This window comes from Sparus aurata, chromosome 15 (genome assembly GCF_900880675.1).
Source record: "Sparus aurata chromosome 15, fSpaAur1.1, whole genome shotgun sequence".
Classification (NCBI taxonomy): domain Eukaryota; kingdom Metazoa; phylum Chordata; class Actinopteri; order Spariformes; family Sparidae; genus Sparus; species Sparus aurata.
This window is the reverse complement of record NC_044201.1, coordinates 653,297-668,927: the sequence shown is the minus strand read 5'-3', so window position 1 is coordinate 668,927 and position 15,631 is coordinate 653,297. Positions and strand designations below refer to the sequence as shown.

At 43.2% G+C, this 15,631-nt stretch overlaps 1 protein-coding gene across 1 annotated transcript in view; it reads right to left on the bottom strand.

Moving 5' to 3' along the window:
- The window catches only part of LOC115596778 (ras-related protein ORAB-1-like), a 15,662-nt gene extending 11,264 nt beyond the window's left edge, over positions 1–4,398 (bottom strand). The window contains exon 1 of the mRNA XM_030442186.1: positions 3,931–4,398. Coding sequence (XP_030298046.1) covers positions 3,931–3,944 — 14 coding nt within the window. The 5' untranslated portion in view covers positions 3,945–4,398. The remainder of the gene's footprint in view (positions 1–3,930) is intronic.
- Between the last annotated feature and the right edge of the window lie 11,233 nt (positions 4,399–15,631).

The following is a 15,631-nucleotide window of genomic DNA, read 5'->3' as shown; positions in this document are numbered from 1 at the left end:
GAGTTTAGTCTAACTAATATTCACCAAATGTATATAAAAGCAGGTGTGTGGGGTCTCATCACGTTTTTGGAAAAAATGATTTTATAAAGCTCAATCCAAGTTTTTGCTTTTAAATGTTTTGCCAGTAGGGCTGGGCGATATGGCCTAAAAATTAAATCTCTGACTTTTTCACACCAAACTCGATTTACAATTTTAATAGATTTCTTTTCCTTCTCAAGAACAAACTTCAAATGACAGATTTTTTATTTCAAATAAATTTGCCCTGCCATTGTAAACAGTGCACCTTCAAACTCACTTGAAAAAATAAATAAAAGTGCATCCTTTTGCAAAGAATATTTCCCTTTTGATAAAATGCTTTTGTAAACATAAATTTGACATGTCAGATTGCTTGCCAACATAAAAACAGATCAGTTTCATATTGGTTTTAAAATGTTAACATTCATTAAATACTTTATTTTGCAAAAGGTGCCTTTTGTTTACAAAAAATATGTTATATTCCTGAAGATATGTAAACTAAATTAAACATCTGCATGCATTGCATAGTTAACATCACATGTTTGAACACAATGATGAAATGATTCAGCTAATGTTGGCTGCTTTTTAGCGGTTGCTGGCGGGGCTGCCATGCTCGTGTACATCTCATAGTGAACAATAAGTGTCCCACTCTGATGCATGCCTCTGTTTGAGATGCTGAAATAAATTGGTCGGTCTGCTGCCTTTAGTTGAAACAGCCTTTAAAGCAACTTTGCAGCGTATCGCAAGCTACTAATGAGAAAGTGCCTTTTTAGGAACAAACTCTTGGCTTGCTGCCATGTTGTTGCCTTTGTTTCTCTCTGGAAAGTCAATACGGGGGAGGGCGGAGCCCACTATGAACTAAAGGAGCCCATGGGGAGTGGCGGCAGAGCAAATTAAAGAATTTTCTTTTTTTTTTTTTCTTTTTTTTCTTTTTTTTTTTAAATCGTCCTAAACCAGAAATCAAATTAATTGATCGTTATTGGGATATAAAATTAGCTATATCAAGATATAAAATGTTGTCCATGTACATCTACCAATATGTGATGATAACTACGCAGATGTTTAATTTAGTTTATAGCTCATACTTTTTGTAAACAAAAGGCACCTTTTGCAAAAAGTATTTAATGAAAGTAATGTTAACACTTTATGACTACCAATATGGAAACTGATCTGATTTTAAAATAGCAAGCAATCTGACATGTTAAATTTATGTTTACAAAAGCATTCTATCAAAAAGGGACACATTCTCTTTCAAAAGGATGCACTTTTATTTCTTTTTTTCAAGTGAGTTTGAAGCTGCGCTGTTTACAATGGCAGGGTAAATTTGTTTAAAATAAAAGCATTAAAATAAATGCAATGCTTTTGATAATTTCTTTGTCATTTGAAGTTCATTCTTGAGTAGGAAAAAAAAATCGATTAAAATCGTAAATCGAGTTGTGAGATGTGTTGACTTTACAATAGAAATCCAGCTAAGAAAGTGGAGGTTTGATGCCTCAAACTATGTGCCTGGGCCCTATTTGTACTGTTGCCGAAGTTTGGTGCTGTTCTGAACATTTGTGGCTTTTGATGCTGGTTTCTTGTTGGAGGCATATACTGCAATGTACTGTTATCGTGCGTTCATTTTCTGAGGTTGTTAAAACTAAGCTAGCCATCTGCCAGTGGTGGACAGTAACGGAGTAAATTTACTTGGGTACTGTACGTAAGTACATATCCAGAGGATTTGTACTTTACTTGAGTATTAGATTTCTTTGGTACTTATTACTCTTACTTGAATACATTTCCAAGACAAATGTTTTTACTTTTACTCGAGTTAATTTCTAGGAAGGCTGAAAAGTACTCATTACTTTCAGGTCTGCTCTTTTTTTTTTTTTTCTAAACTACTATTGGACACAAGCTGTGTTTGTCAAAGAAGGAAACCTATCACAGTGCACACTCTCCACTGAGACCTACGTAAAAGCGGAAATACGTCATCCCTCCCCATAAGGATACCACCAAAGTAGCCACGCTCTCGACTGCGTTTGTCAACACAAAACCGCGGCAATGGCTGCATCAGATGTAGTTTTTTGTAAAGCAGTGATTCTCAACCAGTGGTCTGGGGACAACATTGGTGTTTGAGGGGTTCCAGTTCCCAACTTAGCTAAATGATAGAGAGTTAGTTGGACGGTGCAGGTTCATTTGGTTACAGTTTTAATGATTGTTAATAAACATCTGCATCTGCAACATCTGCTGTCCTCCTATGATCCCATTCATTTGATTTGTTTTTATAGGTGTTTCTGCAGGCTTTATATAACATTGTGGTTCTAAAAGCAAGCACATCAGTGCAAGTGGTTTCAAAGAGTTAATTCTCAGAAACAAGAGTTAAAAGGTCCTTAAATTCATTTACAAAAAATTATAGTAATTCATTGATGTGAAAAATAAGAAATTTACTCTTACTCTTACTTTTACTTAAAGTAAATTTAAAAGCATGTACTTTTGGATACTTAAGTACCTTTAAAAGCAAGTACTTTTTTACTCTTACTCAAGTAACATGTCGACTGAGCTACTTTTACTTGTAAAGGAGTACATTTTGACCAGTAGTATTTGTACTCTTACTCAAGTACTGGGGTCGAGTACTCTGTCCATCTCTGCCATCTGCAAACTTGATCTCTCAAGGGGGATCTTACTTGGTGTCACAGTGTGTTAGACCATGGATTCAGGGGTGGTTCTAGGGGGGGGGCAACAGGGGCCAGTGCCCCCGTAACTCTGAGTCTGGACCCCCTTGTGGCCCCCCTGACAGGGAGTCTGCATTAATAATACAATGACAGATTTCTTCCAATGATTTTGTTCTGAAGGGAAAGGCAGAAATAAAGTGTCTCAGCAGTTTACTACCCAATCAAAATGGCTGAAATTGTAAACACTGCTTTGTCTGAATGAGGGATTTATCCTTTTTTCCGGGTTGTATGTGCCCCCTAACAAAAAAGCCGGTCCCAACCTGGCCCCCCTATTAAAACTGGTCTAGAACCGCCACTGCATGGATTAAACTTGCACTGGAATATCCCTTTAAGACAGAAAGAAAGCTGAAGTGACTAATTGCTCAACACTGCTGTGGTGCAATCTAAGGCTTGTCCTGTGGCATGTGACCTACACATGACTAGTCTGTGGACAGGCCGCTACAACACTAACGTTACTAATCCATATGACTGAAATTGAGTCAAGTTCAACACCAAGATAAGCATATATCATGTTACTTGAACGTACACTGCCGATGTCTGCTGCTGCAGCAGCTGTTTGCTAAGAGTTCTCTCTTTGAGAAAAGAAGAAGCTGCCTGTCACAGCGACACACAGACTAAAGTGTAAACACCTGTAACAAGGTATAAGTGTCGTCTTTCAAACAATCCAATTGACAGAGTCCTTGCTTTCTAGTTATGTTTTATAATACCATTTTAGTTGTTGTTAATTTTATGAGATTGAAATAAGTTTACCTGAACTCTAACGGACATCACTATAATACTTAATTTTAACAAAAAATACAGTTGATTACAAAGACATAACGAATCGATTTACGGTTAAAAGCCAAGGTAAAAAGACCTTTGTCGTCTATTTACATCGCATCTCTGAAACCTAAAGCGAACTGAAAATAGTGAGTAAAGCTAAATTACAGCTGCTATCCCAACAGCTGGATTCGTGTTTATGTGTATAGCATAAAAGCGGTGGTTTGTCAAAGATATCGATCGACTGGAGATTGTTTAACGCCAACACCCGCCGAATAGTCCTGGAAGGAAAATGATGACAGCATCTTAGGCAAATACAGATGAACATTAAGGCTAATGTCAGCTGATGTTAGCCGCTAACTTAGCTCAACGGTATACTAACGCTAACGTTAGCGTGTTAGCACATGGTAAAATGTAATACAACGTAGGTGAATATGAAACTTACTATTCGGGATTCATTGTTGACTCGTTGTACAGTGTTCCCCCTCTTGTGGACCGTATCTTTGTCCCTGTCTACAGATGGACAGCGCTGTTTAGTTGTGAAAACGGGAGCGGTGGCTAGCTTACACTGTTCCAAAATCCACGACCGGCTAGTTGTTTCTCTGCTAAAAACCAAAATGGCTACAACTCCAACCAGGAAACAGCTAACATTAGCCAGCTAGTTAGCCAAGTCGGGAATGACACAAAATATGTGGCTTGATCTAGCGAATGTCTCGTCCTATGAGACAGCCTGGTTACTCGTTCTACAGCCGTAAAACAATAATAAGCAAGGGATGTGAATAAACGTCTGACAAACAGCTCTTTCTCTGCCTCTCACTAAATGTGTGTCGTTACCGCAACAGCGAACTGTCAATCCCAGGCAGAGATTACGTCATTTAGTGAAACGTGGCAAAGACGAGTCGGCTGGTGCCCCGTATCAACGTACACACGACTCAACTTCCGGCCAAAAACTTCATCATAAACCTCTACGATGTGCGTCCCTATGGAGCCAGAACGGTGACTTAAAAATTTGGCATCCAAAAAAAAAATTGGCTTTGAAAACAAAACCAGTAAAAAAAGAAACATTGTCATTGTAACATTTGTATTGAAAACAGTTGTATTGGCATTGAAACAAGTATTGGCACTGAAAAAATAAAGTAATTCAAATAATTCAAGTCCGAAAATCTTATCATTTTATTTTATTGGGATTTTTTTGTATTTTTCAATGACAATCTTCAGATTTTTTCTTCATGTCACTTTTTTTTCAGTGACAGACTTTTTTTACAATGTCAGTTTTTTTTCAGTGTCACTGATTTTCAGTTTCAACTTTCTGTCACTGTTTTGGCGTCGAGAGGGAGGGGCCTGAGGGGAGGGGCAAGTAGAGCGTGGTTTGCATATCATTTGAGAAGGTAATGGCTGCAGCCTGCGGGAAGGCGGGGCTAGACGATCCAGCCACAATACCGTTGTATAGCCGACCGTCTCTGGGCAACACTGAGTCCAACTACCTCGCAGACTTTTCTTCAAGCTCTCTCCTGATGTGCCCAAGTCTCTGTGTATCTGGTTCTGTCCCGGAGCTCCCGAGCTCCGGTCTCTATATGCGTATGGAGTGTGGTAGTAGTACCGGGGCGCCGAGCACGGAGCATTAGCCACAGTTAGCACAACAGTAGAACAGCCTGTTGCTCCGAGCTGGGGCTGCAGCGCGGACAGCAGCACTCTGGTCTGCTCCCGAGCTCTGTGCCACGGCACCGCTACCAGAGACCGGAGACCCGAGCTCCGGTATCTATATGCGTATGGAGTGTGGTAGTAGTACGGCGCTAACGAGCATTAGCCCCAGCTGTGTCGCTCCGAGCCGGGGCTGCCTCGCCGACAGCAGCCCTCCCAGTCTGCTCCCCGAGCTCTGTGCCACCGCGCCGCTGCACACGCATACAGAGACCGGACAATAAAAGAGAGTGCTTGGAGAAAAGTCAGTCAGTTATGAAAATATGTGTCTGTTTCTTGATCACAGCCGTCTGTTGTACTTTACTGTGAACCACAGTAGCACAATCACAGCTGACTTTACCCGCATACTGACTTGAGTTTATTCGCTTCGACTCAAAGGAGTCATTGTAGGAATAGTGATATTATTCACATGAACTTAGTTTATAGGGGAGCTCCGGTCTCTGGTAGCGGTATGGTGGCACAGAGCTCGGGGAGCAGACCAGAGCGCTGCTGTCGGCACTGCAGCCCCGGCTCGGAGCGACGCAGCTGGGGCTAATGCTTGTTAGCTCCGTACTACTACCACACTCCACACGCATATAGATACCAGAGCTCGGGTCTCCGGTCTCTGGTAGCGGTGCGGTGGCACAGAGCTCGGCAGCAGACCAGAGCACTGCTGTCGGCGCTGCAGCCCCGGCTCGGAGCAACAGGCTGTTCTACTGTTGTGCTAACTGTGGCTAATGCTCCGTGCTCGACGCCCCGGTACTACTATCACACTCCATACGCATATAGGAGCAGGGCTCGGGAGCTCCGGGACAGAACCAGATACACAGAGACTTGGGCACATCAGGAGAGAGCTTGAAGAAAAGTCTGCGAGGTAGTTGGACTCTGTGTTGCCCAGAGACGGCCGGCACACGGGCCTTAAAATGGTGTATTATGGCTGGACCGTCCAGCCCCGCCTTCCCGCAGGCTGCTGCCATTACCTTCTCAAACGATATGCAAACCACGCTCTACTTTACCCTCCCCTCAGGCCCCTCCCTCTCGACACCAAAACAGTGACAGAAGGATGAAACTAAAAAATCAGTGACACTGAAAAAAACTGACATTGTAAAAAAAATCTGTCACTGGAAAAAAAAGTTGAGAAATACAAAAAAATCCCAATAAAATAAAATGATAAGATTTTCGGACTTGAATTATTTGAATTACTTTCTTTTTTCAGTGCCAATACTTGTTTCAATGCCAATACAAATGTTACAATGACAATGTTTCTTTTTTCAGTACTGGTTTTGTTTTCAATGCCAATTTTTTTTTTGGATGCCAAATTTTTAAGTCACCGTTCTGGCTCCATACGTCTCGCACTATTTGCTTGTGCTCAACAGCAAGGCTTTTATTTAAAAAGCCATAGTTATTATTTCCGTCCACATCCTTACAACTGACGGACTTGACACATTAGTCCTCACGATGTTCATTTAACATCCAGGTCATGTGCACTTTGCTCAAACACGTTTCCCAATAGGCGCGTTCAAGTTGAACTCCTGCTTGATCTATGCTGACTGACTGCATCAGGGAGATCTGTTGGTGACTGCAGGGGCGGGGATACAAACGCTGCTATGAAGTCGGACACTCTCTCTTCCTGTTGACAGGACGTGACGTGACTTGGCTGAGCTTGCGGTGTTTGCCTTCCTCGTCTGGGAAGAAGTGGAGGAAATTGAAATTCCATTAATGTTTGAGGAAAATCAACAATGACTGCGATCAGTTTTCTTACCTGATGCTATGTGAACTTTGCTGGCCTTTTTCTCATATTAATCTCCTTCGGAAACTATTCAATCAGAGATGTTCAAAATAGTAGTCAACCAAAACATGTAGGATGAGGGAATAGAGTAGTGGAACTGCTGCCGTGTTGCATGCAGACGACCGGGTCAAGCGGTTCAAAACGGTCACACACGGCGGTTTCACACTGGCACGGTTCTGGTTTTAGCACTGGTTTGGTTCTGGAGTCTCAGAACCTTAATGCTGTCTGGCGAACCAGCCTGCTTTCACACCAGTTTAAGTGGAACCAAAGTGGGAGGACGTCATTCCGCGTCACACAGGTGGAAGTAAACACAGCAATGGCAAAATGGCAGGTCGTGTGGATTATCACTGATGCACTACTTACAACCATAATGGTGCATTAATGATGGTGCAATAATGTCTGTAACAATTAGTATAAATGCAATAATTCATGAATGATGTTCGCTGTATAATGTTAATACCATTGGTACTACAGTATCTGCTACATTTAATCGACATAAGTTGGCCTATCTGAACTTATTAATATTTCAAGGAGTGGTGTGTAGTCAACCTACCGCCATCGTATATGGAAGACCCAGACTCATCAATTGTTGTGGCAGCTGTGGCGGAATTCAGTGCCCCGTCACCTGGTTAGCTGGTCTGTGACCCATAACGCTGTCCAGCAGCTCGTAAGAATCACCTGAATCGCCACTTCCAGCTCCACTTTTGCTCAAGTCTTTTTTTGTGTCCCTATAGTCCTTCTTTAGTTTTTTAAGTTTATAAATGATTTGGTCTGGCGTTCGGGTGAACCCAGCCTTGGCCATCTGTTCTGAAAGTTTGTTGTATAGTTTGCTCTTTCTTGTGGAGGTCTCTAGTTTCTCCTGGAATTCAGGTGATGCCCAAATTGCCACCAAACACTTTGTTTCTTCTGCCGACCACTGAACATTTTTCTTCTCCATCGTCTTCTCTGCTTTCTTTCCTTCTCCTTCCTGCTTTCCTGCTCGACACGCCCACTGATGATGTCACGGTTCGCAAGGAAAAACCAACTATTTTTAGGTTCTGCTGCGAACCGACTTTTCAGGTTCCGAACCAATTATTTTTTCAGTCTGAACGCGCCGGCCGGTTCAAAGTTGCGTTCGGGAACCAGAACCGTGCCGGAGCCCTGCCAGTGTAAAACCGCTAACAGTGGCGCATTAATGGTCCAACTGGTTTATCAAGAGTAGATGAATAGCCTAAATGTTCTCTTACTGTAAATGCTCATGTTCCATTTTCCTTGTAATGTCACCACCGGCACCAAATACATTTGAACTGTGTCTAAATGGTACATTATAGTAAGTCTTTCCCAATAACAATACAATACAATTACAACAGTTATTCATTATTATGACGACAACTGTGCTTAGATGCATGATTATATCACAGCTAAGGGGAATTTGCTGACTACATTTAACAAATAAGGATAACTATAGACACATTAGATGATGCATTTTCTGATAGCAACATTTTTCACAATGAATGAAATACATTTCACTGAATGAATGAAATACAATAATCAGAACAAATGACTGAATCAGATGCCTTGTCCCGCTGTGCCATCTCATCACACGCAGAATAGCTCAGGATAATTCTTTGTATTGTTAATGTGACGGGAACGGAAGGGGTTAATTAACAAGAGTGAATAGTACAGATAACACTGGACACAGCAGTTAACCACTTCTACATCATCACCACAAGTAGGGTGACAGAACTGAGCAATTTATTGATGACATCTTTCAGGGTTGTTGCATTACATGAAGGTTTATTCATGTTGACTATCCCATAGGTGCGGCCATACGGCTGCTACCTATCTGAAAGTATGTGATACTTGAGTAGAAAAGAGGCACAGGCGCTTATGGATATGGAAATTCATCGAAACACACGTCATATACGTCAGCATAGATGAGAGCCAATTAGGGCAAAGTCCTGACATCATGAAGCTGGGTCTAGGGTCGCGCAGTACCCGGAGAGCAACTGCGCAACTGCTCTGCAACTGCCTTGCTCCCACGATAACTTAAGGTCATGTGACATCGGATGCGGCGCAGAAACCACTCCCATCCAGGTCATCGTGGACACATTTTAACCAGCATGCATCACGATTTAGGCAGTGCTGCTTGATCTTGAACTCGCCCAATACCACAGAAACGTATGTCACGTGTGTCATGAGTCACGGTTGTGCATGGAAGCCCGTTTAGGCCACTAAAAAAAAAAAAAAAAATTCCAGTGGTAAGTCATAATTATGAGATAAAAAAAGTTGAAATTATGAGATAAAAAGTTATAATTATGTGAAAAGAAGTAATAGCTAGAAAAATTGCATTTCCTGCAAAAATAAAGTGTAAATGCAAAAGACTGAAGTAATTTTGGAAATATGCTGAATGTACTGGAAAATGCATAAAACTATAAGAACAGTCAAGAATTTGCAGAAAAAGCTGAATTTTTCAAAAGCTGAAAGAGCTTAAAAAGGTTTAAAAAAAAAAGGCTGAAAAGCTGTAGAGTGAAAGGGCTTGAAGAGCTTAAAAAGATGAAAAAATGATGAAAAGATGTAGAGTAAGAGCGCTGCAAAAAGCTTTAAAAGGTGAAAGAGGCTGAAAAGAATGAAAAAGCTGTAGAGTAAGAGCGCTGCAAAAAGCTTAAAAAGGTAAAAAAGGATGAAAATGTAAAAAAGTTCTAGGGTGGAAGAGCTTAAAATGGCTGCCCATACGCTGGAGCAGGAGCAACCAGGGAGCAAGCCAACAAGATTTTCTACATTTCTATGTATATATTGTATAAGCTGAAGAGAATTTTTCTTCAGTTTGGCCAGCTTCTCTCCACTCTAGCGATGATGTCACGCACTCTAGCTGATGCAATACACACCCATTATAAAATAAGAAGACGGGCTTAAACCCCTTGAAACTAAAACTGCGATTATTTCAAAACCGTACAAGATTTTAAAAAACTGAAGTGGTCTCTCTAGCTCAGAGCATGAGGGACAAGAAGAGGTTGAAAGTTGATGAGTTTTGAAGAGGATTTGAAGATTTTCCCATTTGATTCTGTCAGGATCTGGGGCCAGGGACTCAAACGCAGACCAGAGTAAAGGTAGAACACGTGTACATTTTTTGAAAGCACAAAGCAATAGTGGTTAGCGTGGCAGGTGTCTTCCGAGACGCCAAGAGTGGTGGTGTGACTCAGGCTCAGGCTTAGGGTTCGAGGTCGGCTGTGCTGGTAGGTTAGGTGTCTTCCGAGACGCTGAGAGTGATGGTGTGGCTTCGGCTCAGGCTCATGCTCAGGGTTCGAGGTCGGCAGTGCTGGTAGGTTGGCAGGGTTCAGGCTCAGGTTTGGTTGCCTGTGGCGAGACAGATAACAGGTAAGCAGAGGTTTCAAAAAACACAAGAACAAGTTCCGGTGCGGCTGGTGTTTTCTCACTGTGACTGATTCAACGATCCGGCGAGGTCTGGAAGGTTGGTCTGGGTATATAAGCGTGTGCTGGTTACAGTTGATGAGCTGCAGGTGTGCTGACCGGAGCTCCAGCGACCACGCCCACCAGTGGCTTCCAGAGGGAGAGAGGGGGAGAGCACAACACAGAGACAGACACAAAACCAAAACACACCAAGCACACAAAAAGGGAGCAAAGGAAGACAAAAAACCACAAGCATACACACACTAGGCAGGAGGCCTTGATCATGGCCTGTGGGTCGTGACAGATTCAATGTTAATTTTTTTGGGGAAAAAGCAAAATTTCAAAAAAAAAGTGGAAAGGTTAAAAAGCTGAAAAGCATAAGGCTGAAAGAGCTTAAAAAGCTGAACATTTTAAAAGTTGAACGGTTTTTTATAGCTGAATGTATGCTGAGGTTGTAGCAGAATGAAATTTGAAAAAAATCCCTATTAGGATGAATGGGAAAAATGTTGCAGAAAAAGCTGAATATTTCCAAAAGTATAAAAGATAGAAAAGCCAAAAGTAAGAGCCATCATGTCCTTAAAAAGCTGAAAATTTTGATGGTTGTGGTTTCAATAGCTCAAAATTTGTAGGAGGAGATAGGTGCCGAAAAACGTACGGAAGAATAAGAATAAATTCCAGAAGAACAACAGTGTGAATGCCTTTAGCATTCACACTAATCACGAGATAAAAAGTCATAATTATGAGATAGGAAATGCGCATGCTCTGCAGGAGCATGCTGTCTTCAGAGGTGCCAGAGGTGTACTTTCTCACAACAGATGACTTCCGGCGAGATGGTGGATCGGACAAGCTGCCGTTTCTAAGCTCTCGCACCAAAGCCCCGAAATGTACAAAGAAACTTGTATTTCTCAGTCAGACTTGAACAGACGTTTAATTCAATAATTGTGTAAACACTTGCTACACCTCAAAGTACAGGTTGAGATCAAGAAAGTATTTCCAAGTCATCTTGCAGTTTACCATAAGACAATTGCCTTCTGGAAGTTGTCCAAGAACTGTAAAATCTGCAAAGATTTGGGGATCCACTTTAAGCAAGATTTCTGCAAAGCTGAACTAGAGGCTCGTGCTGCTTGCGTGGCCGAAGATGGAGCAAGCTTGAGCTGCAGGGAAGAACGTGTACTACAGAGGAAATGTGGGGTACATGGTGGTAACAAGGTTGTACCAGCTTTGATGGTTTACAAAGTGCAACAGGTCATGCACCTTTCTCCCCGAGGTATTTGAGCCTTCCTTTGGTGAATATGTTTAAAGAATTTTAGAGCACATACCTTTTAGGTTCAAATTGGAGGCTCTGTGTTTACAGTATCATCTCAGGTTTGTTTGTTTAAAAGGAAAAAATATACATCATTATTGCGCATGCGCAAAAGCTGCAGGCTACCTGTTACGTTGCTCCAGCCATTGAGTTCGCTTTTTTGAACTTGAACTTTTTTTCCCCTTCTTGCTCGTTCTTGTTTCTTTAGTTTAACTCTGTGAAGTCCTGCCCTCTCTAACGAGGTTGTTTTTAGAGAGTTGGACTCAGTCCATACCATCTGCCTAAAGAGATCCCGCATGTCATCATCGTTGTCCTGTACATCCCTCCCTCTGCAAACCCAACATCTGCCTGCAGCACCATACACACCACCATCTCCAAGCTTCAAACTAAACACCCCAGTGCCCTCATCATCATGTCGGGAGACTTCAACCACGTCACCATGGATACAGTTCTACCAACATTCAAACAATACGTGAGCTGTCCTACCAGAGAGGAGAGGACCCTGGACCTTATGTATGCTAACATCAAGGATGCATACATCTCCTCTTCTCTCTCCCCTCTGGGCAGGTCAGATCACAACCGGGTTCACCTCAAAACCTGCTATGTGCCTCTGGTGAAGAGGAAGCCTACGACCACAAGGACTGTGAGGAGGTGGTTGGAGGAGGCTCATGAAGCACTGCAGGGCTGATTTGAAGTAACTGACTGGCCTGCACTCTGTGAGCCCCACGGGGAGGACATTGATGGGCTCACAGAGTGCATCACAGACTACATAAACTTCTGTGTGGACTGCAATGTCCCTGCTTGGACTGTAACCTGTTATGCAAACAATAAACCTTGGATCACTAAGGATATTAAGGCCAACCAAAATGAGAAGAAAAGGGCGTTCAGAGAGGGCAATCGTGACAGGGTGAGGAGAGTGCAGGGGCACTCAAACTTAAAATCAGGGAGGCTAAAGAAAATAACAGGAGAAAGCTGGAGAATAAACTCAGGCAAAACAATATGAGGGATGTGTGTAGTGGCATGAGAACCATCACGGTTGCTATGGCGCCGGACAAGGTGGCAGCCTGTAACAGCAGCTCCTGTGGGTTTTCAAGTTTTTTCAAGTTTTTTCGTAGTTTTTGTGGTATCTCTGTTCTGATTCTCACTCAACTTTGGCGGCTCTTCTCCGGAGACTGAGAGAGGACGAACACCTTTCTTTTTTGGACTTTTGTGGCACTTTTTTGTGATGTTTTGTGATGTGCTAGCCCTAGCAACGGAGGGTCAGGAGTGCATCAGTGAGCGCATTGTTTACACACGCGACCAGCTGATTACCCGGAGCCAGGCCTGAGGTCCTGAAGGAGCTGCGGAGGAGACGCCGTGGCTGCAGAGCCGGAGTGAAATGGAGGGTGAAGAAGAGGAGACACAGACCGGCTGTACCGGTGATCGTCATAGGGAACGTGAGGTCTCTGGGGAACAAGACGGACGAGCTTGCCGCGCTGATAAAGGCTCATAGAGAATATCGTGAGTGCAGTGTGTTGTGTTTCACGGAGACATGGCTTCACTCAAACATCCCGGACCACAGCGTGGCGATTCCCGGCTTCAGCACTGTTCGGGCGGACAGGGACGTGATAAGCAGCGGAAAGAAGAAAGGAGGAGGGATTGCACTGTATGTGAGTGAGAGGTGGTGTAATCCCGGACATGTTCACGTGAAGAAACGTCTCTGTACCCCGGACACTGAACTGTTGACTGTGGGGATGAGGCCTTATTATTTGCCCCGGGAGTTCACGTCCGCCGTCATCATCGGTGTGTACGTTCCTCCTTCAGCTGATGCAGCGCTGGCCTGTGACGCCATCCACTCCGCTGTTGCCCAGATACAGACGCAGCATCCTGACGCATTTATTGTCATCACTGGGGATTTTAATCACGTCTCACTGGACAAAACCCTCCCAACATTTCACCAGTATGTTGACTGCCCCACCAGAGACTGTAACACACTGGATCTGTTGTATGCAAATGCTAAGGATGCATACAGTCCCACAGCCCTCCCCCTCTTGGAAGATCTGACCACAACCTGGTTCTGCTGACCCCTAAGTATATGCCTCTTGTTCAGCGGCAGCCTGTCCACACTAGGAGCGTGAGGAGGTGGACTCAGGAGGCTGCTGACGCACTACAGGACTGCTTTGAGTCGACAGACTGGGATGCACTTGTTGAGCCACATGGAGAGGATCTTGACAGCATGACCGACTGCATCACTATGGAAGTTAAATCAAGTCATTAATCAAGAGCATAGATTTTCAGTTTGAGAGCATGATTTCATTCCTTTTCAGTGACACAGCTCCTTCGCGTGCTCAGATTTTTTCTCCTCATGCTCACATGTTGTGCTTGCATTTAAATTTCTTCTGCTTTCTTTCAAAATGTCTGCTTAAAGTAAAAAATCACATGCCTGTGTTCACATTTCTCCTTCTTGCAAACAAAAATGTCGCTCGCATTCAAATGTGCCGTCTGCGCGCTCAGATCTAAGTGCACGCGCTCAGAACACACACCTGCTCACAGGTCAAGTTCTACTCTCGGATCTCTCCTCTGCTCACGGATTTTTCTTGTGTATCAACACTGTCAACCAATAGAAGGCCGGCTACTGTTGACCAATCAGATTATCCCCGCTTCTTTGCGGATGCGTTAGCTGTACTTCAAGGAGCGTCGCATACGGACGGGCACTGTTTCTACTGGGTTTATCTACTTCCGTCCTCCAGGCTGTTAAATGTGGTGGTTCCCTTTATTTTATGACGACTTTTGGAATAAAATATCAGTTAATCAATACACGAGCTCCCGTGCTTTTCATTACAGTAGCTACATCAACATAAAGTAGAACAATAGCGGCTCTACTTTCGCCATATTAGCCAATAGCCAGCTACCCAGGCAGCGGGATAATGTGATATAGTATAAATAGTGAGATGTGAGTATGAATGTGATGATGGTACAGTGGTTAAGAACTCCTGTTCATGATATTTTTCGCATCATGGGACACTGTTTCGCATCCCAACCCGGCCAGCACCCTCGCTCGTGTAATGAATGAAAAATACTCTATCATTGTAGCGTATTTTTCATTACACCTTTTTAATCACGTATGTTTACCCACCATCTCTTGTTAAGCGTTTGTCAGGGGGCCCATGAAGGAAGAAGAAGAAAAAAAGAAGAAAAAAAAAAACAGCTGTCCAGAATTGCCACAGGCCCTGTTTTTGTGAATGAAATATGTGGGGGCGGGTCAGTAAGGTAACGCTGAGTGGCCTTGATGCCTGTCAGTCATGATGAGTCGCGTCTCGTCACCTCTCTGATGTGTCTGCAGCTGAGCACTGTGATCCATGTCTCTCTCCCCGGCCGAGCGAGCTATCATACCGTAAAATACCAAATAATAGCTGCAGCATTTATTTGTTTCAATCACTTAACAGACCAGGCGTTTATTTGGGACAGGCGTTTAATTCCTTCCTCTCAAAATCCGGAATGAAAATGTCAAACTTCGCCAGCTTCTCGGTGAATTCTCTGGCATCCTCCTGCAAGTTGCGGCGGAGGAAACGATTCATCCAACTAGCACTCGCTGCAAACTCCTCATCTCTGCTGTCTGTCACTCACGGTTTTCCCGAGTTTTCCTCTGCATATTTTACGACAGAAAGTTTGAATTTCAAGTCATACTTTTTATTTTGTTGCTGCACCGGAGCCATGGCGATCATCAGTGTGATACTGACTGACAGAAAGCAGCACAACGCGTGAAAAAGGCGAAGAAGAAAAACGTGCAGTGTCAGTGGTCACGTCTTCTTCCTTGATTAAAAAAGAATAAATGAATTAGACCCAGCATTTATTTGGAACCAGCGGTTATTTATCAAAATATACACCTGCATCGGTGTTTAAAGGGACCCTGCAGTTAATTGACACACGGCTATTATTTGGTAATATACGGTACATTTACACCCAACTCTGTACGCCGGGCCGGGATGCGAACCAGCGTCCCATGAT